The 25,499-nt window shown below is 46.6% G+C and overlaps 1 protein-coding gene across 2 annotated transcripts in view; it reads right to left on the reverse strand.

Moving 5' to 3' along the window:
• LOC138513666 (protein mono-ADP-ribosyltransferase PARP12-like) overlaps window positions 1–25,499 on the reverse strand; it is a 461,743-nt gene that overhangs the window by 430,732 nt on the left and 5,512 nt on the right. For both annotated transcript variants that reach the window (XM_069628724.1, XM_069628725.1), the window contains exons 2-3: window positions 22,574–22,709; window positions 7,677–7,941 (exon numbers count right to left, since the gene is read on the reverse strand). In XM_069628724.1, the coding sequence (XP_069484825.1) occupies window positions 7,677–7,941; window positions 22,574–22,709 (401 nt within the window). The remainder of the gene's footprint in view (window positions 1–7,676; window positions 7,942–22,573; window positions 22,710–25,499) is intronic.

A 25,499-nucleotide genomic window follows, 5' to 3' on the forward strand; every position in this document is an offset into this window, starting at 1 on the left:
TAACCAAAGATGTGACTTTAGAAGTGGCAATTGAGATTGCAAGAGGAATGGAACAGACACACAAATACATGTCCACGATGAAAAGTGAAAAAACAGAGGGTGAAGTAGCAGCTGTGAGAGCATTCAAGAAAATGAATTTGAGCAGGGAGGTTAAATGCTACAAATGTGGCAGCAATCGCCATATCTCTACGAGCACGTTTTGTCCTGCTAAGAACATTTTCTGCTTGAAGTGCAAGAAAAAAGGACATTTCGCCAGAGTGTGTAGAGAATAAGGGCAAGTGCAGTGCATAGGGTCTAGTGCAAGAATCTCAGAGCAAGAAGAAAACGCAGATGTTGCCCAGCTGACTCAGACCAAACACGTTTTGGAAGTATCAGAACTATCCGGCAAGCAAAGTGCTCCGGCCGATGTGTTTATGATGAACGGAAGAGTAGTGGCATTAAAGGTGGATAGTTGCTCTCCATGGACGCTGATTTCGAGGAAAACATATGAAGTCTGTTTGCAAAGGAAGGTAGAAGATTTGAAGGAGCACGGCATAGAGCCATATGCCTATGGAAATGTGAAGATAGACGTGTTAGGCAAGTTCCAAGCAATGATTAAGTATAAGGGCAGAAGTTGTGATTCAGATGTGTTTGTCACACGGGAAGGCTCGTCTTTGTTAGGCTGGGAGGAACAGCGCAAGCTGGGAATCAGGATACAAGCAAGTGCAGAATATCCTGTTTCTGTAGCTGAGGTTCATGACAAATGGGAGGAGGAGTTCCCGGCAGTTTTTAAAGGAGAATTGGGAATGGTAAGAGACTTTGAACATGAGATTCGCTTAAAAGCATAAGCAGTTCCAAAGGTGCATAAGGTGAGGCCGATACCTCATAACCTAAGAGAGAGACTAAAGAATGAAATTGAGTCCTTATCACAGAAAGGAATTATTGAAGAAAGTGAGAGTTCAGAATGGTTATCACCAGTCGTCGTGGCAGCCAAGGCAAATGGTGATATAAGGCTTTGCATTGATATGAGGGACATCAACAGGAACATTCTGGTGGACAGGCACCCTTTGCCGATAATAAGTGACAAGTTGTCAACTCTCGATAAGGCCCGAGTATTTTCTGTAATTGACCTGTCTCAGGCTTATCACCAGATGCCCTTGAAGGAAGAATGCCAGCATTTGACAGCGTTCATAACCGTCTTTGGAAATTTCAAGTATCGAAGGATGCCATTCGGACTTGCCTCGGCAGCAGCTGTATTTCAGAGAGTTATGGACAGAGTGATGGAGGGTGTGAGGAATGTTGTAGTGTTCCAAGATGACATGCTTGTGTTTGCAAACACTAAGGCTGAACATGATGAAGTATTGAGGCAAGTGTTGGGAAGGTTGTCGGAAGCCGGAATGACTGTGAAAAGAGACAAATGTAAAATTGCAGTGAGGAAGGTGGAGTATCTCGGACATGAGATTGATGAATTGGGTGTGAGACCAAAAAAATGTTTAGTAGAAGATGTAGAAAAAGCCCCAGTACCGACAGATAAGTACCAAGTGAGGTCTTTTTTAGGCCTTGCAGAATATTACCATCGCTTTGTGAAAGATTTTGCAACAGTGTCGACCCCGATAAGAATGATACTAAAAAAGGGGTTGAGATTTGAGTGGACTCCAGAATGTGGGAAGGCATTTGAAGGGATCAAAGAAGCAATCAGTAAAGCACCGTCTATTGGGAGGTTTAACCCCATGGATAAAACAATTCTGATTGTAGATGCTAGTTTTAGGGGGTTGGGAGCCACGTTGGTACAATTGGATAAAGAGAATAAGGAAAGAGTTATTGCCTTTGCCTCAAGAGCATTGAGGGGGCGGAGTCCAAGTATTCAGTGATTGAGAGAGAGACTTTGGCCATGTTTTGGGCTGTGGTGCATTTTAAATTTTTCTTGTGGGGCAGGCGATTTATAGTTCGCTCCGATCACAAGCCATTGGTACAGTTGTTTGAGAGTGGAAGGTGGGCTTTGGGTTCGCCAAGGATAAGCAGGTGGGGTTTGGGTCTTCAAGGGTACAATTTTGACCTGAGTTATCTGCCTGGGAAGAAGAATTTGGTAGCAGATTGTCTATCGAGGATGCCTTTAAAGGAAACTGAGATAGTGGAGGATGAGACAGTGGAAGAATCAGTGATAGCTGAGGTAAATGAGGCGGTGGCTCAAGAAAAGTGGTTACAGGGAGAGGATTCTGATGAGGAACTCAAGTTGATCAAAGAATGGACTGTGAAGGGATGGCCCCACAAGAATAATTTGGATAAGAGTTTTAATATTTGGTGGGAAGTTAAGGAGGAGTTGAACATAAGTGATGGCAAATTGAGGAGGGGACGATGTGTAGTACCTCCAGTGGCGATCCGGCAGACTCTTTTGGAGTTTGCTCATGAGGGTCACCCAGGCGAAAGTGCGATGAAGAGAAAACTTAGACAGAATTTCTGGTGGCCGTGTATTGACAAGATGGCTGAAAGGTGGGTGAAGGATTGTATGGAGTGTCAATTGAGTGGCAAAACTAAAGTGACAAGGGAAACACCGTTGAGTTTTAACACGGTGCCAGAGCAGCCGTGATCTAAGGTTGCTGTGGACATTATGGGACCCATTATGGGATTAGGAGATGGTCTGAAATTTCTGTTTGTGTTGGTTGATTTCCACATGAAATGGGTAGAATGGGAAGTAGTAAGAGAGGTCACGGCTAGAGAGCTCATTGCATTTTTAGAGAAAATGTTCCTAAGAGAGGGGGTGCCCACTGAACTTGTGTCAGATAATGGAGTTCAGTTTGTCTCAGCGGCAATGAAAAAAATGTCTCTGCAGTTATAGCATTAGACATGTTAGAACTGCATTGTATCACCCAAGGGCCAATGGCCTAGTGGAGAGAGTAAACCGTTTTTTGAAGGAAGGCTTGCAATTAGCCATAAGGGTAAGGCAGCCATGGAAGCAGATGTTAGAGATAATGACATGGAATTATCTCACTACCCCGCATTCAGTGACAAAAGTCTCACCATTTGTTTCTCTTAAAGGAAGAGAACCAGGAACTAAATTGTGTCCAGGGTGGCTGGGAGTAGCAGGAGTAGTTCAAGTGGATAGAAAACAGATAATGAAATGTATCAGGGAGAGCCAGGAGAGGAACAAATTGTGTTTTGATGCCAGTGAGAAAGTGAAAGAGCATGAGTGGAAAGTAGGAGAAATGATATACGTTAAGAATCCCAGACTGGTGAACAAATGTTTGGACAGCAAGTTCGTGGGTCCAAAAAGGATTTCTGCAGTAAGGAAGAGTGTGGTTATATTAGAAGGAGGAGAGGTGTGGTCCAAAGGGAGGATTGCGAAAGCACATGGCGAGGATAGGAGAGTAGAGGAAAATGAGTCAAATAATGACAGCAAAAGAAAAGAGATGAAGAGAGTGGAAGTGTTCAAGGTGGGAGTGAGAGTGCCTAAGGCAAAGGTGCTCACGACAGTTCTGAGGGAAGTGTTCAGGAGGAAGGCGAGAATGTTGTTGGTGGAGATGTTATTGACAGTTCCGGTAGTTATCAGAGATCCAGGTATAAACCAGTGTGGATGAAAGACTACACATCGTATTGAAAGAGTGTTGTTCATCAGTGCTTTATTTGGAAATTTGCTAGTGCTGACAAAGGTTACTTATATCATCCTTTATATAAGTCTCAGGACTCATTATGAGTTCAAATGTTTTAATGCAATCTTTTCTTCATTATACAATTTAAGTAGTATTGTTAATTTTGGTTGGGTTATGTTTATTAGATGTTTCTTGTTTTTGTTAAGGAGGGAGGTATAGAGAATGTAATGTTGGAACGCTGGGGCACGCAAACCAATCTCCCTGTTTACTTACGGAGCTCGGTTCGCGTGACCCAGAGAGAACCGTTGAGCAGTTGAAGCGTACATGGGCACGGCGGGCCCTCTTGAGAATAAACCTACCTGTTCTCCATCCAACCTGTCTCCGGTGCCCTTCTTACAAGATGTCTCTAGGGGATATCTATTTGTTAAACCTTCCACAAGGAGTTTTTAAATTCTTCAAAAGCCTCTTCTATGAAAGTAGCCCAGAATATGTGATTTGTCTTGGCTCCCTCAAGCTCGTCTGTCAGATGTCCAACCAGGGCCAAGAAGTTAGGAATAAAACTCTGGTAATATCTCACTAATCCCAGGGTTGTTCACATATCTTTTTTGTCTTCAGCAGCAGGGTTTGTTGAATTATTTCTACTCTGGCATCCTACAGATGGACAGTACCCTCTCCAACCTTGAATCCAAGGAATTGGACAGGTCATACCAAGATGGCACTTTTCTGGGTTTGCCTTCAATTCAAATTTCCTCAGCTTGTGACCAAATACAGGTTCCTTGTATGATAGTCCCGGGACTGATTTATACGGTGATATCAGTTAAGTAGGTGCTGGTATAGCCTCAATGCAGCTACAGAATATTTTTGCTGACTTATAGAGGGTAGTGGAAGCCCTATGAAGTCCAATTGGCAGGACTGGGAAATGGAAAATACCCTATCAGCTGACGTATCCTGTCGTTTTGCTGACAGGAATTCCTTTGAAGTAATTTACTTAGCAAAAATGCTGCCAGAAAAACGAATCGAATTATATAGTGGGGTGGGGGTAAGCAGTTAAAAGGAGTGGGGATGGTCTTGGGGTAGAGGGACTATTATATGGAAAGGGGTGTGTTTGGGAGGCCCTCACACACATAAAAAAAGGAAATTTGATGAGTTTTTCCACAGACTTTCTTCAAAGTAAATTACTTCAGAGGAATTCCTGTCGGTAAAACGACATGGGACCATGAGTTGCGAATGCCATCTTTTCTCAATCTTCTGATGCCAGAGGATCTGCCAAAATCCCTTAGTTAGGTCCAACAAAGACCTAACTAAGGGACCTTGGCTGGTCCACTTGTTTCAATCATCTCATCTATCTCCGGCATCAAGTAGGCATCAAACCGTGAAATTTCATTCAGCTTTCAGAAGGTGAAACAGAATCGACAGGAGCCCTTTAAATTTCCTAGCAGCATGATGGAAGATGACCAATGGCTCTGTGAAGGTTCAATTAAGCATAGTTCCAGCATCTTCTGGACTGCTTAGTGTGAAACCTCTGGCAGACAATAAAGTCGCAAACGAACCAACTTTCCTGGTCGAGTCTTGCTCAAGTGTACAAACTCCAAAGCTCTTCCAAAGCCGGAATGTAACAAAAGAGATGCACATAATCTCATTGTCCATCTACTTGCACAGAGCTGGGGTTGTCTGACACCAGTTTCTTTTAAAAGGGTCCAGTTTCAGAGCCTGTATGCATTTCTGTGGCAGCCACGACTGCTTGATCTTCTGGTCTTTGTCATACTTCAAGCCAATTCATGTGAAACAACTGTATGGCATTCTGTCAGTCATCTTGTTGCAGTCTGTACTTTAAGTCTCCAAGAACTTCAATCACCTGCTATCACCCATGCCACTTAGCGAAGTGTTTATTCTCAGATCTCAGTAGTAGTAAGAGGTCTACCGCCTTGAACTTCCTCAAGCAGGTTTGTCAACAGTACAGACATTTCTGCTTCTCTTGACACCTCTGCATATGCTGATGAACCAGGTCTCTCACCAATCAGAGTTTTTCTCCAATATCTTGGACATATTGGGCCATTTTCTGGTTGATCTCTTTCTGACACTCTCAATCTTCTTGCAGCTTTTCAAGAATGTCTCTAGGTTTTTGACCAATTCAAAAGGAGAAACCTGTGCAATCTTTCTTACTACAAAGGGGTCCCCAGGTAGTAGATTATTTCAGCCCCTGTTGTTTTGTCAATTAGCCTACACATGAGATTATAAAGGCCATTATTGAACCTCTCCAGTAAGCCATTGCTTGGGGTCTGTATATGGAGCTGTGGATTGGGTCAATACGAAGGAGGTTTATAAGGTTTTTCATGAGCTTGGACATAAATCTATAGCCCTGTTCTGACAGGATTTCTTTGAGAAAGGTCACACGAAAAGTAGGGAACCAAATGTTTGACTATGTTTTGGGTAGTGTTTTTCATAGAGAGAGCCTGTAATTCATCACAACCACAATATGTGTGTTTCCTGCTTTGGATGAAATTAGTGGCCCAATAGTGTCCATGCCTACCCTAGAGAATGGGATGTTGATTATAGGCAGATGATGCTGCGGGCCTGCCCAACATAATTGTGAGATATCTTTTGACAGATCCTGCAGGGTTAACAGTAATGAATAATGTCTCTGTTCATCCTTGGCCAACAGAAATGGCTCAAGAAGTGATCCTGCATCTTAGCTATTCCTTGATGGGCAGCGGTCAAATGACAATAGTGAAAGTTCATGACTGCTCTTCAGAAGGGTGTTGGGACCAGCAAATGATACCAGCATCTGCCCATCTCCCTTAGATTTATTTTATACACAGTACTGGTAGTCCAAAAACGACCCTATAGTATGTATAGCATGTATATTATGGTGGCCGGAAACCAATCGTATCATGTGACAAACATTGCAAACACAGAAACGTCAATGTAACCAGAGGGTGTCCATTTTGTGAAAGTAACCACCATTTGCTTTTTTATTTTCTGTCAAAACCGCTTTGCAAATGTATTTTATGATTCAAGCTCATACACGGTGCGAGGCCACAGCCTGCATGTTGAAAGGTCAACCCAGACAGGAATGCCAAACCATACAGAACTACATTGTTTTCCTCCCTCACAAATTCCTTGGAGGCCAGCGGTATCAGGTAATAATATCCCCATATATATGGTCGCCGTAAATAATATCGCCTGGAAAATGTCGTGGCGATATTATTTGGGTGACCATATATATGGGGACAGGGGCAAAAAAAAAAATGAACAAAAAAAAAAGTTTGAGGGTTGCGGGGGTGTCCCCCGCATCTTCCATGCAATAATGTCGACACAAAAAAACAGCAATTTTTCAGCGATATTTTTGCATGGTGAGATTTTTGTGGCGACATTATTACATGGAACCGGGCCAGCAGAAACTGCATTTAATCAGCGGCCCAGGTGCCGGCCTGTTTTACAAACGCTGTAGTAATAGGCAGTAAAAGCATGAATTATATTCTTTTAGCGGTCCTCCTTCGCGGATCTGCCTCAGAACTGTCTGACCCTTGGTTCACGTATAGAAACAGATAGATAACGTGCTGAGGAATGTGTCTCACTTGCAAACATGATATCCTTGCTGAACAAGAGCTTTATGTTCTCCATAACAAAAAAACTGTCTCTCCAACTGTTGCTAGAATAAGAATATTTAGACTGAATAGAAACTTGTCATAATGCGTCATAATTGTCATGATTGTCAATCACCGAACCCTAGCATAAAAGATACATTATGGGCGGTTTGAATTGCCTTCAAAGATTGCATGTTTGTTTATATGTTGTTGCTTGAGCGATGCTCGCTCTCTTGTGTCTCACGAGGTCTGGGTACTCACACGTTGGGAGACGTTAGACCCCAGTCGGCCGACCGAGCACACTTTGAAATAAACCAGATTTCTTGGAACATCGAACCTCGTGTCTGTCGTGTCACTAGTATATGGTTATTGTGCCTTAGTTTCCATATGCAGGGACTTTACGGCCTAGCAGTACAAGATACCCTTCTTCACAAAAGTGAAGGGTACTGAAGACGATTTTAGTGCTACCATTAAAAAAAATAAAACAGAACACACGGGTCATCTCACTTTTCCCCAACATTACCTTTGCTATTATTTTTTCTGAACTCCTTTTGTGCCTCACTGCACTGGTGGGTGCGCATAAGCTGAATGTTTTGACAAATCTCCTTGCCCAATCCGCGAGCCTGTAGGAGTTGAATGGAGTTTGAGTCCAGAAGGTTGTGAGATCGACGGCAGCCAGAGTAACGACACTGGCCCCTCGCAAAGAATCCACAGATGTGCAGTTTGTCACAGCGCTCTTCCTTTGTGCAGGATTCCTCCATTCGCTGACCCTTGTAATCCTTACACACCTTTAGTGGAAAAGCATAGGAAAACATATGTAAACAGTAACTAGTGAGACATTTGAAATGAACACATGTAAAATAACTACATTTATTGTTTTCATTGTTTATATTGTCCTCATATACAAGTTTTGTTTTAAGCATGTTTGTTTAATTTCTTGTTGATTTAGTAGTACACCCTTGCCTTCCAGCGCAACTCACCACCCCCTATTTTGCACTTATAGATCCATAAAGCTATAGTACCCTTAACACCACTACATCTTCCTCGTACTCTAAACCATACCATTCCTGGCCAACATTTTACAGATTTGCGGATAGAGATAAAAGAAAATAAATGACTTTCGGAGTTCATATGGCAATTGCAGAATATTCTATAAACATTTAATGTCAAATAAATGTACTTTACCAAATTTACTGTGTTGCTGTTTGATTTTAAAGTACAGTTTCATATTCCGAATTGTGGCGCGCTGTGTTGTGAGCTGATCTGTGTTGGTTTCCGGGTTCTGTGTGAAGTCGCGTAGAAGACGACTGGGCGTGTTTGCCTACGCAGCACAGTAACGTCACGGAGAGAGGCGGGGAATATGAATGTTTTGATAATGTCAGGCTCAGGGGCGGGGGATATGATTTAGTGCTGCAAAAGCAGGTCAGCCAGGGCGATGGGGGAAATGATAGGATTATCACAAAATGGCAGCTCCCTGGTGCCTGTTTTCGCGTGCGTTTAATGGATGAAAACTCGGGTAAGGTCCATAGGAAATTTTTCTAAAATCGAGCGACTTAGGCTTAAAAACACATGGCCGACCCATAGGGGCAATAAACATTTTGGACCGAACCATTCCTTTAAGGGTGCATGCTGCCCGGCTGGCCTTCCCGGGCTGCGGCAGTGAGTGTTCTCTGCTCCGACATCGGAGCCACTACCAATCTGCTATCTGCGGGGCAGGGGGGACACTACAAGGAAAAATCCTGCGATCATCAGCCATGATTGCATATGCCTGACTGCAGTCTAATCAGGGGGACATGCTTAGAGTGTGAGGCCATTCTCTATGAGCTCTGGGCCCGCAGCTGTGTTAGAGAGCATGGTCTATTGAACATGTGAATTAAAGTATTGGAACATATTTGGCCACGCTCTATGATTGGTGTTTTTGCCCAAACAGATGTTCCACAACAGTGAGGGTCAGGGCTAAAATAAGTAACTGCGGGGTATCTGTCCAGAAAGGTGAAGTGCACCAGAGGGTTGCGGTTCCTCACGAGCGATCGTGCGTCCTCCTGCTAACTGCTAACACAAACTCAGAAACGCTGTGCTACATCAAGTGATGAGTATAACCTGCACTAGCCTCTGAAGCACGCAATGGGAGATGATGGAGAGGGCGACCAAAGGGGGTGGTGGGGCGCACCGTTAACACAGGCAGCTGGTGCAGCTGAGTGGCTTTGACGTGGCGGGAGAACCTGCCAGCCTTGGGCCTCAATGGACTGCATGGGTAGGAAACCTTGAACTCTACTTTGAGGCTGTCGAGATCAACGAGCGGGCAAAACAGCGACCTTGCTATATGCAGCGGGTCCCGCTGTGCCGAAGTGGTTTAAGACACTGCAGCCCAGGTATATATCGTATGCCGCTGCCATCTAGGTGCTGAATGAGTATTTCATGCCCATGGTCAAACGTGACTATGAATGGTTCAGGATGAGATCTGCAAGGCAGTCGGAAGGAGAGAGCCGGTAAACAGTGATAATATTGCCAGAAAAAATAAAGATGTATTAATCAGTGGTGAATATACACTGAATTACTTAATATCTAAAAACATTTTCATCGTCAATGTTATCATATATGTATAATGTATAAAGTTAAATATATATATACAATTTCTAATATATAATGTTCTTATATTAATGTGTAAATTTGCTGTAGTTCTTATTTTTCACCACTGGAGGCCGTTGCACAATTTTATTCAACTGTAGTTCCTTTTCTGTCCACTGGAGACTTTCGCAATAGTTTTGATTTCGGGTTACCCGCGCCTGCTATTTTCATTTTTCAGTGTTTCAGTATTTCTGGCGAAGGCTCCAGAAGACGTTCCCACGTTCATCAAGGCCTTAGATTTTTTTTGTAGCTATTTAGTAGCTCACTCCTTCCCTTTTCTAACCCCACAGGTTGCATTGAACTCCCTTTCTACTTGGAGTATCAGTTTAGGATTTCGCCCAAATTCTCTCTCCTGATGAATGTTCTGTAGTAATTCCGTATGAACAGAAACATGTCGAGTTCCTACTGCTCTGGATTATGACAGAGTGAACAAAGACTCTACGATTGTTAAAAAGTCGAGAACTGTATACAATGAATGATATGCATTGTTATATTGAAATTTGTTAAGTGGTTAAGCAAACCATTCATTAGATATAACGTTTTCCTATGTGTTTTACTTGTGTTTTTCGACACGCTGTTTGTTTCACTTAGCCTCAGTGCTATTTATTATGTATCTATTTAATCTTGTTTTTACTTGAGTTTACTCTTTATTCAAATTCTATTGATTTTGTACGCTGTTGCACCAGTTTGGTTCACTTTGCTCAATGCTCCCTGTGCTTTTGCACTCAATCTCCTGTATAATTTATTGATTACCCCTCTTGGGTCTAGCTAGAGTTGAGACTACCTCCTGTGTGAGTATAGTGTTAACCAGGATTCCTCCTCAATCCCTTACCTTCCACCACGACACCTTCTGTTGTGATGTAGTGTGGGCTGAAAGGGCAGCTAGATGAACTTTCAGGGAATTGAAGACCAGACCTGAGTCTAGTAAGTGAGTCAGGTACAACACAATGTGTGTAGGAGAGTAGTCAATTGGATTGATGCCCTTGGGGTTGCACCAGATAACAAAGTGTTTCCATTTACTGGAGTAGCAATATCGGGTGTTTGGTTTTCTGACCTCCCTAAGTATGTCTATGCATCTCTGAGGGAGTTGTAGGTGTCCAAACTCTATGACCTCAGGAGCCAAGCCACTAAGTTCAGGGTTTGCAGGCATGGGTGAAGCGTTTCTCCCTTGTCCTGAGATAACATGTTGTATGGGCAAGGCAGTTTCATTGGAGGAGATAGGGACATCTCTGTCAGATGAGAACCAGGGTTGGCGGGCCCACATGGGGGCAACCAATATCACGGTGACTGGTTCCTGGTCCATCTTGTGCATGATCTTGTTGAGTAGAGGAGTCGGGGGAAAAGCGTAAACAAATTTCCCTGACCATGCTATCCAGAGACCGTTCCCCTTGCAGCGGTTCTGGGGGTACCTGGAGGCATAATCTTGGCATTGAGCGTTCTCCAGAGTTGCGAACAAGTCGATCTCTGGGAAGCCCCATTGCGTGAAAACGTTGGAGATGATGTCTTCGTGTAGTCGCCATTCGTACTCTACGGGCAGTGGGAAGTCCCTGCTGAGCACGTCCGCCAGAAGATTGAGTTCCCCTGAAACGTGTTGTGACAACAGGAACATCTTGTGTTTGAGTGCCCATATCCAAATGTTTTGGGACAGCTTGGATAGCCCTGGAGAGTGTGTGCTCCCTTGTTTGTTCAGGTAATACATGGCTGTGGTGCTGTCTGTCAAGATCAGGACTGTCTTCCCCTGTAACTGTGTCTGAAAGGCTTTCAGTGCTTTGAATACAGCTAATAGCTCTAACAGATTTATGTGGTTGGACGCTACTTAAGGGGACCACACGCCGTGCGCCATCTACAGATGCAGGTGAGCCCCGCACCGCATGAGAGATGCGTCTGTCGTGAGAGTGGCTTCTACTGCGGGGGTGGTGAAGGTTTTCACCTTCAAGAGGTTTTCCCTCGACCACCACTGCAGAGAGAGAATGAAGGCTGGCGTGACAACTACCAGATCTTCCCATTGTCCGCTGGCCTGACACCACAGGCTGTTGAGCCACTCTTACATGGGACACATGCGCAGACAAGCGTGAGGAACTAAGTAAATACAGGATGCCATCATTCCTAACAGTCGCATGGCCTTGCGTACCGCCACTTCCCGATTGGCTACATACTGAGGGATCTGAAACAGCATGTTCTGAACCCTCTCGTTGGAGGTGAAGACGAGGCTGTCTTTTGTCCGATTTAGAGCCCTCAGAAACTGTTTGACTTGACTGTGGTCTAAGCTGGATTTCTTCTCGTTGATGGAGAATCCCAGACTGAATAAGAGGTCTATTGTCTTCGGAGTGTTCTTTAGGCATGTTCCGTAGGATCCCCTGTTATGAGCCAGTCATCGAGGTAAGGGTGAACCGGGATGGATAGTCTGCGCAGGTGCGCTGATGCTACTGCCAGTACCTTCGTAAACACCCTTGGCGCCAAGGCACTGCCGAAGGGGAGTACTTTGAAGTTTGAACTGATAGTGCTTGTCCTCTATCATGAACCTTAGGTATTTTCTGTGTGCTGGCAACATTGAAATATGAAAGTATGCATCTTTCATGTCCAGTGTTGCCATGTAATCCCCCTGTTTCAACGGTGGGATCACTTCCTGTAAAGTGACCATACAAAACTTTTGAGGTTTGACAAATGTGTTAGTTGGGTGTAAGTCTAGCACAGGGCGCATGGTGAGATCCTTTTTGGGTACAAGGAAGTACACTGAATAAATACCCTTGTTTACCTGTAGAATAGGGACGACTTCTATGGCGCCCTTTCCTAGAAGGATCTCCACCTCTTGCAGTATGATACGCAGGTGTTCCGGAGTCAGGTGTTTTGATTTTGGCTGTCCGAATTGAGGTGGTCGGCAAAATTCTAGGCAGTACCCGTGGGCGACGGTCTTGAGTACCCACTGGTCTGTAGTTACGCCCTCCAATGCAGTAAGGAAAGATGAAATACGCCCGCAACCGGGGTGGCATGGGAGGGGACTCGGATCCGATGATAATTTCTGACCTGAGGCCGGGGCGTCTCTGGGGGTGGAACCTCAGCCTCAACCCTTTCCACGCTGCTGTCCTCTGGGTGGATAGGTGATGGTGGTATTAGACCCCTGTCCCGAATTCCAGTTGTTCCCTGCACCATACTGGGTTTGGGGTGGGAGCGAGATTGCCCACGAAAGGACCGGCGAAAGCCGCTCCCTCTATTTTGAGAAGGTTTCTGGGTAATCTGTTGAAGGGACTTGAGTGTCTCATGTTGGCTGTTTCAAGTGCTTTGTCCACTGCCTTGCCAAACAAGTTTGTTTCCTCAACGGGTTTGTTTATTAAGGCTTCCTGGGTCTCCGGCTTGAAACCGGGGTTCCTCAGCCAGGCATGTCGCTTGAGCAAGGTACCTTGTGCCAAGGTTCTTCCCGCTGTTTCAGCAGCGTCTAGAGTGTTCTTAAGCACATTCTGATTCACTTGCTTGCCTTCTGATACAATGGCGAGCAACTTAGCCCATGTAGGTTCAGGTACTTCTTGAAGGCCTTCTTGCAGCAGGTTCCACTGGACGTCTGCATAGCTGGCAAATAGAGTGGCGTTATTGGCTATTCTGGTGGAGAACGCAGCAACAGTTGTGACCCTCTTCCCCAGTGCTTACAGCCTTTTGGACTCTTTGTCAGGCGGTGCCTCTCCTGTAGACAGGGGTACCCCAGCAGTTTCCTAGTAGTGTTGACTATTAAAGAATCTGGGGTGGCATGGCCCTTGATGTAGGCAGGGTCGGTAGGAGAAGGACGAAACAACTTCTCCATCCTAGGGTTTACCGCCCTGGTTTGAGCTGGTGTCAACAGTGAAGGCGCTAATCTCCTTTTGATAAGAGTTCAACAAAGGGATGGCCTAGCTGGCAGGAGGTTTTTCCTTGTATATGTCCTCTGCAAAATCCGAATCCGGTAAAGCTTCTTGTGTGGCAATCTGAAAATGTTCAGCTGCCTTTTTCAAGATGGCACTAAACGCCAGTTGATCATCCACAGGGGAGGCTTGGTGGACCGGAGTGGAGGGGGGGGGGAACCATACACAGGGTATCGGGGTCCTGGGTGGGAGTAGGGGACGCCAAAGGTTGAGCATCAACCTGGCGGCTGTCTTCCCAATTTTCCATAGGATCTGCAGGGTCATCCCTATTGTAATCGTCCCCAAAGGGGGCATCGTCTTGTACATATGTGTCTATAAGGAGGTTGTCATCCGCGAGTTCATAAGTATCTTCCTTATGTTGGTCGTCCAGGGTCCTTGGAAACTTGGCCACAGGTGTAAAGGTCTTCTGAGGTCTCTTGGGAGGAAACTTTTCATAATAAGAGACAAACTTCTCTAATCTGTCAATACACCCCTCAGACTTCTCCCTGGTCCATGAGGATGAATCAGAGGAGTCGAGGGGAGGTAAGGGCTCATCTTCCTCTCTGGAACGTCGAGATTTGTCCCCTATCGCACTGGATAAAGGCACAGGATTCTCAATATAGTCCATGCGAGGTTCGGGACGCTGTGGCACGTCTTTTGGCGTCTCTAGGACCTTTCTTGTGTTTCGCCGCCTCTTTCAACCGTTCCTTAAGTTTAATCGCCGAGGCAATCCTTGCGATACTATCGCCAATGCTCAGGGTAACAGGGAGATGTGCCAGGTGGACCGGAGGCTGCGCTGTGGTTTTTGGCGCCACCGGGGCCTTAAGTGGCATCTGCGCATCCTCCTGGAGAGTCTCGGCGGCCGTGTGTGTTTTAGTGCTAGCGCCCTTTACTTCAGATTACCCAGTTGCAGGCCGCTGCTGTGGTTGCGGGGAAGGCTGCCGATCATAAAGATCAGCGGATCCCGTAGAAGATTTTGACGGGTCCGTTGGTGCTTTGGTACGCTTCGACTGTACCACCGAAGCAAAACCTTGGGTAGTGGTTTTGGTGTTTGAGTCATGTGTGTCCCTATCGCTGGGTTTCTTCCCCATAGCATGACTTGCGTTGTGTCTGTCGGGGTCGGGGATGGATGCTGCGGATCGAGAACTCTCTGCCGTTAGGTCCATGGCTTCCGTAACGGAGGCCTGGTCATTGCTTGTTCCCCCATCACTCTCGGCGGCTGCAGAGGCGGAAGAAGAACTTTCGGCCTGCGACATACCGTAGGACGCCCACCGCTTCAAACGGCGCTCCTTAATCGTCTTGGGACAGAGGAGTCGCCAAGCCGCCTCGTCGTGGTTCAGGGGAAGACAGTTGTTGCAGAGACGGTGCTCGTCTTTCCACGGAAATTTGGCCCTACACAAGGGGCAAAATCTAAATGGCGTCTTGTCCATAGCGCAAGACAGGTACAGCGATGGCAAAACGCAGGGAGCGAAGAGGGTGAAAGAGGAAAGGCATACTTGTAAAGAATATGGCCACCCGCCCCCACTCTCCCTACTGTAAAGGCCGGCCAGAAGGCCCAGCCACGTGGACGGCAGCGGTGCCAGATCAACAGACGTCGAACGTCCACAGCAGTCTTCGGCGTTGCACAGGATTCAACCGTCGAAGTGACTTAACGGGACAAACGACCAAAGTCGATAATTAGAACAATAACCCTATCTCTAGTAAGAGCTCTGCATTAGGGCGACCAGTAATCTGGGCGTACAAAAACAATCTGAAGGACCTCGACGCGTGTGTGACTTTGGGTACACTACACGTCAAGATTGGGATAGTGTTACAGACACGCCTATGCCGACGTCCCCTTTCGATCCTCGAAAGACAAGATGCAATACTCCACGGTTACCACTGGCTGTCGGACCATATGCACCGCATGTGATTCTAAGCAGATTAACAAGCTTCAGAAAAATGGATTTCAGATCTGCATTTCCCACTATGGAGGGCCTGGGCCCTGAATACAGTAGAGGGTGGCACAGGTGGTGAAAAAGTCATGCAAGTGGGCCAGCCTCTACAGGGGGAGCGTTGCAGGGATGAAGGTGGTCCCCTGTCCCAGACCTCCCTGTCAGTAGAAGAGCCCAGGATGGGGGAGGAGGAAGAGTGAGGCATATTCTCTCTTTGACCCCGGCCTTATTGGCAAGAGCGGGTCAGGCATATGGTGGCACATCGGGTGGTCAGGCTGAGAGAAGGAGCCAGCCACCACAGAGTACGCCTCCTGATTGAGAGAAGAGCTTGTCTAGAGTGGTGAGGCAAGGCAGCATCGAAGCATAGCAATGATGCTGCCGGGCCTGCACACTCAGAAGATTACAACACAAGGGAAGCAGACAGGACCCAGCCAATCACTGCAGAATGATGATAGTCCTGGCTGCTGCGTGATTGGCACAGCGATTGAAAGTATGGGCACTTGGCGAGCCAGCGCAGGTGAGGCCCACTGGAGAACAGCCGGGGCCGAACCAGGACAAATTCCCAATGAATTCAGGTCTGTGGGGCCCAGTGTTAAGAAGGTGGAATGTGGGAAACAGTGCAGATTTGATTAGTAAATGTTAACAGTTTGTTCATATCGGTTAGTAGCCCTTCTAATAAGTTTGCTTAATTAATGGGGGAGGAATTAATGACATTTGCGAACAGTCACTGCGCGGTACCAAAAGTGGAATTTTACATCGGTTTTTAAGGAAGGCAAGTGTTGTGCAGCAAAGGTGTGAGGTAGGTCTGCAGCCTTCATTCGGCTCTTACATGGGCTGGGCAGTCTGAGGGCAACAGGCCAAGAGAGAGTGAGCCACACACAGCCCCAGCCATAGTCTATGCACTCTCTTTGAGACCTGAGAAATGGACGGTGGCTGGAGTGCGGTAGGGGGCCAGTCATTTGCTTGGGTGCTCCTCCACTCAGCTGGATACTGCCGTGGGTGATGTTGTACAGTTGATCGGTGTACCATGTGTTGGTTTGTGTTGGAAATAGAGAGCCCTCTGGGGAAAGAAAAGGACACCCGTGTGCTGAGGAATAATTTTAGCCTAGGAGCTCAGGATTGTAGCCCATCTCCTGCTATCTAATTTGATGCAGGTTGCCTGACATATTTTCCTTTGCAGCTACACTGGAAGGGGAGGTCTTTTAATGGTCCTTCCCCTACCTGGGGGTAAGGGTGTCACCAGCAGGCTGGGGCCAAAATACACAGGGCTAAATTGGAGGCACTGCTGAGACGGACGGACACCTAGGAGCCCAGAGAGGTGACACCACAGCAGCACTTATACAGTTTCATTTTGGCTTTACATCCTATGGGGCGAGGAACTTCCCACAGGTGGCAGTAATATACGCCTTGGCCCATACTGGGTCTGGCTAAAATGGGGTTACTAATCGTTGTTTACATTATGGCATCAAGCAGTAGCACAGACCCTATCTGGATTGTTCATATGTTGTTCACTTTAATGCATATGTGCTTTGTTGTACTCCTAGTTTTTCCCTGGCATCAGGATGTACCATAGGCACAGGTTTGTCAGAAAGCTGAGTGTTTACACATAGGACGGAATCAGGTAATATTATCCCCACCAAAAATATCACTGTATATATGGTCGTCTGGGACGCCATAGGCAATATTTTTTGGGGGGATAATTTGTGAGAGCGGGGGTTGCTGGGGTGTCCCCCGCACATTTAAAAATAATGCAGGGGTTGCTGGGGTGTCCCCCGCAGGGTCCATGCCTCAATATCGCCGCAAAAATATGGCGATATTTTTGTATCGCGATATTTTTGCGGGGATATTAACACATGGAACCCATAGGACTTGATCTCTCCCTGTGATCCAGTGCCAATCAAACTTGCTGGGCTGGGCTGGTCTGAAAGAAAATGGAAAACCGTTGGGGCGGCTGGAGTGTTATAGTTGGAAGAGACGAGAAGGGCAGCAGCTAGATTGTATATCCTGGTGGGATGCTGCCTCAGGGCAGCCCTCCCACCCCCCGGGGCTGATGAAGCTGGACTTCATTCCCTCACAAAGAAGGGAGAGAGCTTAGTTCCCCACTATGGAGTGCCTGAGCCCAAAGTCATCAGAGGGTGGCGCAGGCTGGGAAGAAGTCAGGCAAATGTGTCGCCTGTCTCTGGAGAGAGAGCTGCTGAGATGAAGGTGGTCCCCTATCCTGGGCTTGCGTGTCTGGAGGAGAGCAGGATGGGTGAAGGTGGAGCAAGGCATACCCTGCCTGCATCCTGGCTACATTGGCAGGAGCAGCCCCGGCATGTGGTGAAACGCCTGCCCGAGAGAAGAGCTTGGCTAAAGTGGTGAGGCACGGCAGCGTTAAGGCATGGCCAGGGTGCTGTTGGGCCTGCCCGCCCCGAACGTTACACCAGATGATAAGCGGGCAGTGGCCATGCAATAGACAAGTGCTCACAGCCCAACAATGCTTTGCTGGGCTGCGGTGGCGACTGGCACATACATTTCAGTGCAGGAACTTGGTGGCCCGGCAGAAGCAAGGCTGGAGAACAGCTCCCACGAAGGCCATTCACAGCAGAGCAGGAGAAACTCACAATGCATTCATATCTCTGAGTCCTGCTTTTAAGATTGTGAAAAAGGGGAAGGGGATGATTTGCTTCTGAAAATGTTTGGTAGCCCTTCTGATAGGGTTGCTTTATTAAAGGGATAGGAATGTATGGTATTTGCGAGCAGCTATTGCTTGGTACTACAATTGGCATAAGTACATCTGTGTTGCAGGAGGGCAAGCGGTAGACTGCAGATGTGTGAAGTAGGTCTGAAGCCTTCATTCGGCTAAGCATCTTGACATGTTTCGCCCTCATTAGGACATTTGGGCCGGAATGCCCCTTTTGGATGGGGCCAAGCTTGCTTTGCATGTGGTCTTTCCCCGTCTGTTGTGGGATGATAAGATGAAAAATGATGCTGGCGGGGGGCAGCACCCAGAACAATGCCGGTGGTTTACATGCAGTTTAGACCTTTCAGCCATCCCTGTTTAGCGTTGCATTTCAGACTCTGAGACCTACAGACCCATGTCCATACATGGCAGTGGTCTTCAAGAAGGTTTTACCAAGCCAGCCCTTAAACAGAATATCTGGAAACTGGATCCAAATCGGTAAGGGGGCTGGTAGAGGGAGTGGAAGGAATGTTGCATGCCCGGCAGCGACCCCTGTCCCAGGACACAGGGATGGCTAGGGATATGCAGCATGTTAAGAGCCCGCCTGCACACACTCTCAATAATATTTCTCAACGTGTTGAGTCTTCTAGAGGGGTTACGTGGGAGATTTTCTTTTAGGGTAATCCAGTTAAATTTAGTAGGTGGCATTTGGTTTGTTAGGCAGCTGAAAAGGGAGTTCCAAGGAGGGAAACCGCATGATAAACAGTTGAGAAGTATGCTTCTATGAGAGGAGGTTAGGGTCTGAAGCCCCAACAGGGAACCTTTTACCCCAGATCATTTCACTTTAGGGGGTGGAAAACAGGCTTTAGATCAAATTCAAAACATCAAAGGTCTGTTCACCGAGGATAGATTGTATGCAGTATGGCACACATGAATGCTCCTTCACTACATGCCTGTCTTAGTTTTGGATTCATTATTTCCACAACCAGTGTGTCTCCCCGTCACCCCCCCGCCCCCTCCGTCATTACCATGTCCTTGTCCTTTCCACTATCGTGAGAGTCTTCACATGCTCTCGCTTGTTCTTTCTTTCGCTTCACTCTCCGGTACTCTTTCCTTCCCCCTCTTGATTCATTCTCTTGTCCGGTCTTTACTGTAACTCACTCCTTCACTTTCTCTCTTGTAGTCCCTCTCATAATCTCTCTTCCTCCTCTCAATTTTTGTTCCAATTGTGCCTCTTCTTGCTTTCCCACCTCGTCAATCCCTTAAATTCCTTCCCACACTCTTCGTCCTCCTATGCTGTCTTTGCACCTTGGTTTGTCCATCCCATGCTTTGCTCCCATTCTATCTGTCTGCTCTCCCTCCCTTTCAGTCTCGTTGCTCTCTCTCCCGCTCTCTCTCTCGGCCATATTTACTCTTTGCAACTTCTTCCTATTCCAACACTTTCTACCCTTCACATACATTATGTCATTCTGATGTGTTCCCATGACATGTTGCCAATATTTCGTCTATGCTTGTCACTGTTATGCCGTATTTACTTTGAGCACCTTTACTACTTGCTACGAAGATTAATAATAAACAACGAGTTCGAGAAAGTCTCTGTCCCTTCCTTTTGTGTGAAGCAGCTAAAATGGTGGCATGCACTTTCAACGAGATGGGTACCTACTCCATCATCAAAGATATCTACATACCCTGAATAGCTTGCCAACAGTGTGTATTACCCCAGAAAAAGCTCATTGAATCCCCAGTTTTAAGGACCCTGTGCAGGGTGAGGGGGGCTCAGCTCAGTGTAAAAAACAAATCAGAGAGAGGCTGATAGTGTTCTTCCATGCTGTGTGATTGATGTTCCCCTTGAAGCTATACCCCCAGCAAAGGGGTGCCCCACTGAGTTGGAAGACCACTGATATTCGGCTCGATGCATTTTCACATTTTCCCACTCTTCGGAACAAAGTCTGGCTGTTATACCCGGTCCTGGGTTTTACTTGGGTCTCCTTATAGAGTCACCTGCGAGGGTACAGAAGGCTGAACCCCACTGAAATCACAAAAAGGCTGCTACCACCCAGTGGAGCCATCATCTCAATGCTTGTGAAGCGCCTCACACAGGGTACATGCCATTGTGTGTCCCGACTGAGGGGCTTTGGGTGGCATAGGAGGCACGCACAAAAGTGCTTCTCCGATGGAGCCTCAGATGAGGAATAAATCAGGAGAAAGTCAGGAAAACCAGTTAGGAAACAATAAAAACAACAATATAAATCCCTTATTGCCCCAGATTGGCATTATGGGATGTATATCCCCACACTAAGTGGTAACATTGAAAGGTTAAGGGGTCTAGGGGTTGTGGCTTGGCCCTATGCCGGGGTCTTAGGGGAGTACTGCACTAAAGCCCACAACTGAGCTATCATTTGGCTTTTAAATTGTTTAAGTCTACTTGATCGAACATTTCTGACCTTTTCCAATTTGACTGAATGTATTTGTTTTTTGCTCTAAAATTCGGGGGAGAACACCCGCCCTCCCCCTTCTTCCCCCCCACCTTAACCTATTCCTTTACCCCACCACATATATATATTTAATTAAATTTGACCGAAATTCCCCAAAACAAGATTTTAAAAATTCGACCAAATTTAAAAGGTCAATTTTCTTCGATCCAGTATGCTAATACCCTTTGAAATGGGAGACTAGGAATTGAAGCAGATATATTTCAAGAAATGCAGTAGGTTTATGGGCATAGCATCCTTGTGTACATGGATTCAGGGAAACATACACCACTTTGGCCCACCAAACATTTTGCCAGAATGGTCAATGTGTCCATGAACTCTTTTGTGTGAACACACAGCAAGACTTGATGAGAGCATGGACACTGTGTCCGTAGTCTACCAAAAGAAGCAGGAGCAGGGCACAGCATTCCTGCTCTTCCCCTGCCTGCATCCCAAGCCCCTGTAGTGTCCTCCCCCCATGCATCATCAGCCTCAGTGTCAATGCCAGTGAGGCTGGGGAAACAGGCGCGACAGTGACTGCTCAGGGATGCTCTACGCCTCTCATGTGGCAGAACCTCAAAGAGTGCTGGTGGTCAGAAGTGGAATGCAGAATGCCAGTTCCATTGGCTACACAGGCTGCCACCGGGTCCCTGTGCCTGGTGCCGGGAGGCTGCGTAGGCAGAGGGTAGCGGCAATACTCTGATCTGGGCAGATTGCTTACCAAAGCGTTTGCCAACTGCAGTGTAAAGCCCAGTTCAGGGCACTTCTTGTCCATATCTGCTATCTAGCAGACTGTGGTGATGTCAATGCCTGCTTGCTTTTGTCACACCTGTAAGTGACCGTCGAGGGGACCTTGGTGCAATCCAGGGCAGTGCCTGCATGAGTTCATCAGATGTTTCCCCAGCAGGGGATGCATATCCTATGTAGCTCCAATACAGATGTTGGACTGTAGCAGCATGTGTGAAAAAAGGGGTTTGAGATATAATAAATGAAACATTGTTGATATGTTTGCGGCTGAACATGCTAAATTGAAGCCAGCACTAGCAAACGCTAACATTCACCGGATGAACATGAAGTAGGGGTCCCTAAGCAATACACAATTAAAGTCAAAGCAGATCACATGTGACATGCCTTCCCACTCCCTCTACACCCTCACCCCCCATGACTAGGGGCAGGTGGTGGAATCCATTTGGATCCAGTTTCCAGATGGGCCTCATTACGACCCTGGCGGTAGAATGATAATGGCGCCAGTAGTGCTGCCGGCGCCGTTATCACTCTACCGCCTCAGTACGAGTTCTGCTTGCGGGGCAGCTCTGTACGCCTGGTCAGACCAGACGGGCAGAGCGGCACCCGCTAGCAGAACAGGATGCTAACAACGGCCCTGTTATTAACGGGACCGTTGTTAGCATCCTCCCCATTCCCATGGAGCCCTATGGGTGCTCAATGGGAATGGGGACGTACCGGATCCCACGAATGGGAATTACCGGGCCCGCAAAGGTCGGAATGGCCCAGTAATTTCCATATTTTGGGACCCGAGTTTGGGGGTAGCCATGCCGGTAAAAACGGCATGGCTACCTCCAAACTCGTAATGAGGCCCATTCTGTTTAAGGGCTGGCTTGGTAAAAGAAATGCTTGAAGATCACTTGCATATATGGACATGGACTGTAGGTCTCAGAGGGTCAAGTACCAAGCAGGAGACTAAAGAGGTTGCATAGAGGGAGCATTGCCCTACTTGGAAGGACATGTATGTGTGGCACCAGCTTCATGCTGTAAAATATCAATCAGGCTGTAAATGTGTCCAGTGGCTATCAAAGGTACAGGCAGCAGATAAGAGCAGGGCATGGGCCACAACTCACCTCTGGCAAGAAGGAGGGGTCGTTAAGTAGCAGCAGAATTTGCAGGTCCTTCTCGTCTAGGTTGCTGATCCCGCCGGCCTTCAGCACAGCCATGTTGAACTCAGACTGGATGTCATGAGAAAATCCACAGCTGTTCCTAGAAAGAGATGCAGACACAAGGAGAAAGAATCAGCACGCTGCAGTGACAGCGGGGGAAGTGTTACATTGGTGGGCCTCAATGTTCCTCACTAATGTGCTTGAGCTACTGAGCAAAGCGCGTGGACTCCACACAACCAAGTAGAATTCGAGAGTGTCCACCCGAGAAACCGCTGAAAATGCTTGAAATGGTGCATTTTACAGCACGCTTTGAGTAAAAAATGTAGTAGAACACCTTTTAGTTTACAAACAGTTTCGGACAGGAAACACATCAAAAATCAAAAAGATGCTAAATCACCAACAGTACACAGGAACATTATTCAAGCGATTTTCTTGATGCCTCTGCCCACAATATATGCCAGCGTGGGAAGACATTTTCAGGCGGGCTGTAGGGAAGAATTGCATTTTGGGGGTTCTGCTGTCCTATTTGATGGGACCCCTAAGTCATTTGCTTTTTCTGCCCTTTGATTTCTAGGATCTCTGAATTATTTTTTGGTCAAGGGTGTTTCTACTAATGTCCCCAAGCCAATGCAACCCTTTTTCTTTTACCATAGGATCCTGTGATATGCCATTTGGCTCCATGGGCGGGGGTGCCTTATAAGCACCCATATTTTATCTTGGGGAAGTGGGTTTTCCCACCCTAACTTGGTTTGAGAGAGTAGACTGGAGTTAAGTGTAGTATTGGTTTCACCAGGGGTGCAAGCCAATTTACCACATTAGTAGCCCAATATAACTAACTTTTTGGTAGCCTTTGGGAGAATGTATTTGTTTTTTATTTATTTATTATTATTAGGATATAGGGTCATGGTCCTCACGGGCTCTGGCCAGAAACCAGGAAGTAGAATTGTTTGTGCCAGAAACTGGTTTAAACTGGTGAGCCCTAAACACCATAATCCACATCCAAACCAGAGTCAGGACGTTTCTGTGGTTTGGATGGCTATCGCTGATTGGATAGCCATGTACAGTTTTAATGTTGCAGGTCCTCTAATAGGTGGGCTGCAGTCAACCTCAGGCCAGGGTTCTGTATATCACGAGGGAATCTGGAGCCACTCAGAGGCTGACCACTGGAACAGAGGATTTGATGCACAAGGGACATCTGATAGCGACTGCTGTGAAAAGTGCTGTCACAGCCAACTCCTAGATGATGCAGCTCTGCTCTGTATCGATCAAGAGAAGCCATTGCTGTGTTTCTCCTTTGATCCTGTGCAAACTACTAGTTCTTTTGCTGGAGCTGAATGCCTTTGTTAGCTCTCACCATCGCCTGCAGTACCATGCCAGGTTACAAAGACTGCTTCACTCGTCTGCTGCATTCCTTGGGTTCATCTTAGTTGTAGGTTCCAAAGCAGAGGTCCATCTTCACTGAAAGCCTGAGGTCCATCCTGGAAGAATCCTGAATTGGAGGTCGAGACTGGAAGCCGGTACCACCAACCAGCTGGACCCAGCTGTGAAATGAAGTATCTCTACGCCTGTAACTCCTGAACCCCCAAATCCAGAACCAATGGTGAGAGCGTTCATCTGCCCTGTACTTACCTAAGAGTGTTTGTCTATTTCTTCGGGGTTCAAGGAGCAGGGCCCCATAACCTTTTTGTGCCACCTCCCCCGTATCCCTACCCCGCTAACCACTGAATCCTATACGGTGCAAACTCCTACCTTGCAGATATCCTTGGCTTACTTTGCTGGCCAAAACCTAGATATATGAATCCTGTTCTGGGTCACCTTAGACAACCAGAATTGGTTGCTGCTTTGTTCACCCACAGGAAACCATTTTATCGATATTACAAATTGTCATGATGAAGCTTGACTTGACTATTTAATGTATCCCTATTTATTCCTTTGGAATGTAAGGGTGCAAAAGGAGGAGACTGACAGGTGGCATGGTGATTGTTATAAACTTTTATTATTCAAGAAAATAAAGAGAAAACCTAACTTTCCCTATATCTAAAAGGGGTTTCCCTGCCTCAACTAAAACACTAAGGGTTCTGTCAGAATGTCCGTGTAAAGCAATAGTCCACCATCCTGTGTCAAAAAACCCACTTCTTGCCCTTCCACTTAAAACTAAACTAAAAGTAAAGTAGACCTTCTTGGTCCAGAAGAATGACTCCCTTCTTCTGGTCTGGGGATAAAAGTTCACCTCCAGGTGTTGGCTTCTTATTTATGTATTTAGTTATTTATATAGCGCACAAAGCCCAGAGGCATCGAGGCGCTGTTACTTAAGAAGGTGGTTACAGTGGGTAATTACAATGGTAGAGAGTTATTGCTATTGATATTTTATTTCTATCGCGCTCGTACACAAGTGTTTCAGAGCGCGACAAGGCAAGGGAGGGGAACAGGGGAGAACAAAACAGCGATCTTACTAGGCCAGTGACATTGAGAACGCGCAAGTGCATGGGAGAGGGGGAGGGGAAAAGTGCATGGAAGGGGGGAGTTACAGTCATTACATGATGGAGAGTTACAGTCATTGCATGAATAGTTTGCTTAGGAGGTAATTACATTGGTTGCAGGCAGACATAGATTGGTGTACATAGTTTGGAAGCTACACCTCATGGTGCAGGGAGTTAAATCAATGTATGCAGTTACAAGTAGGTAAAGAGCGACACAGGTTTGGGTGCACAATTTGGAAAGCCTCACCTCATGGTGCGGGGAGCTACATCAATATATGCAGTTACAAGTAGGTAAAGAGCGACATAGGTTTGGTTGCACAATTTAGGAAGTCAAAACTCAGGTTCAAGAGTTGCAAATGCAGGTGGGTAGAGGACCAGCACGGGCAAGCTGGTGATGGGGAGTGCAGTGT

The sequence above is a fragment of the Ambystoma mexicanum genome, chromosome 12, assembly GCF_040938575.1.
Source record: "Ambystoma mexicanum isolate Mex_15411 chromosome 12, UKY_AmexF1_1, whole genome shotgun sequence".
NCBI lineage: Eukaryota > Metazoa > Chordata > Amphibia > Caudata > Ambystomatidae > Ambystoma > Ambystoma mexicanum.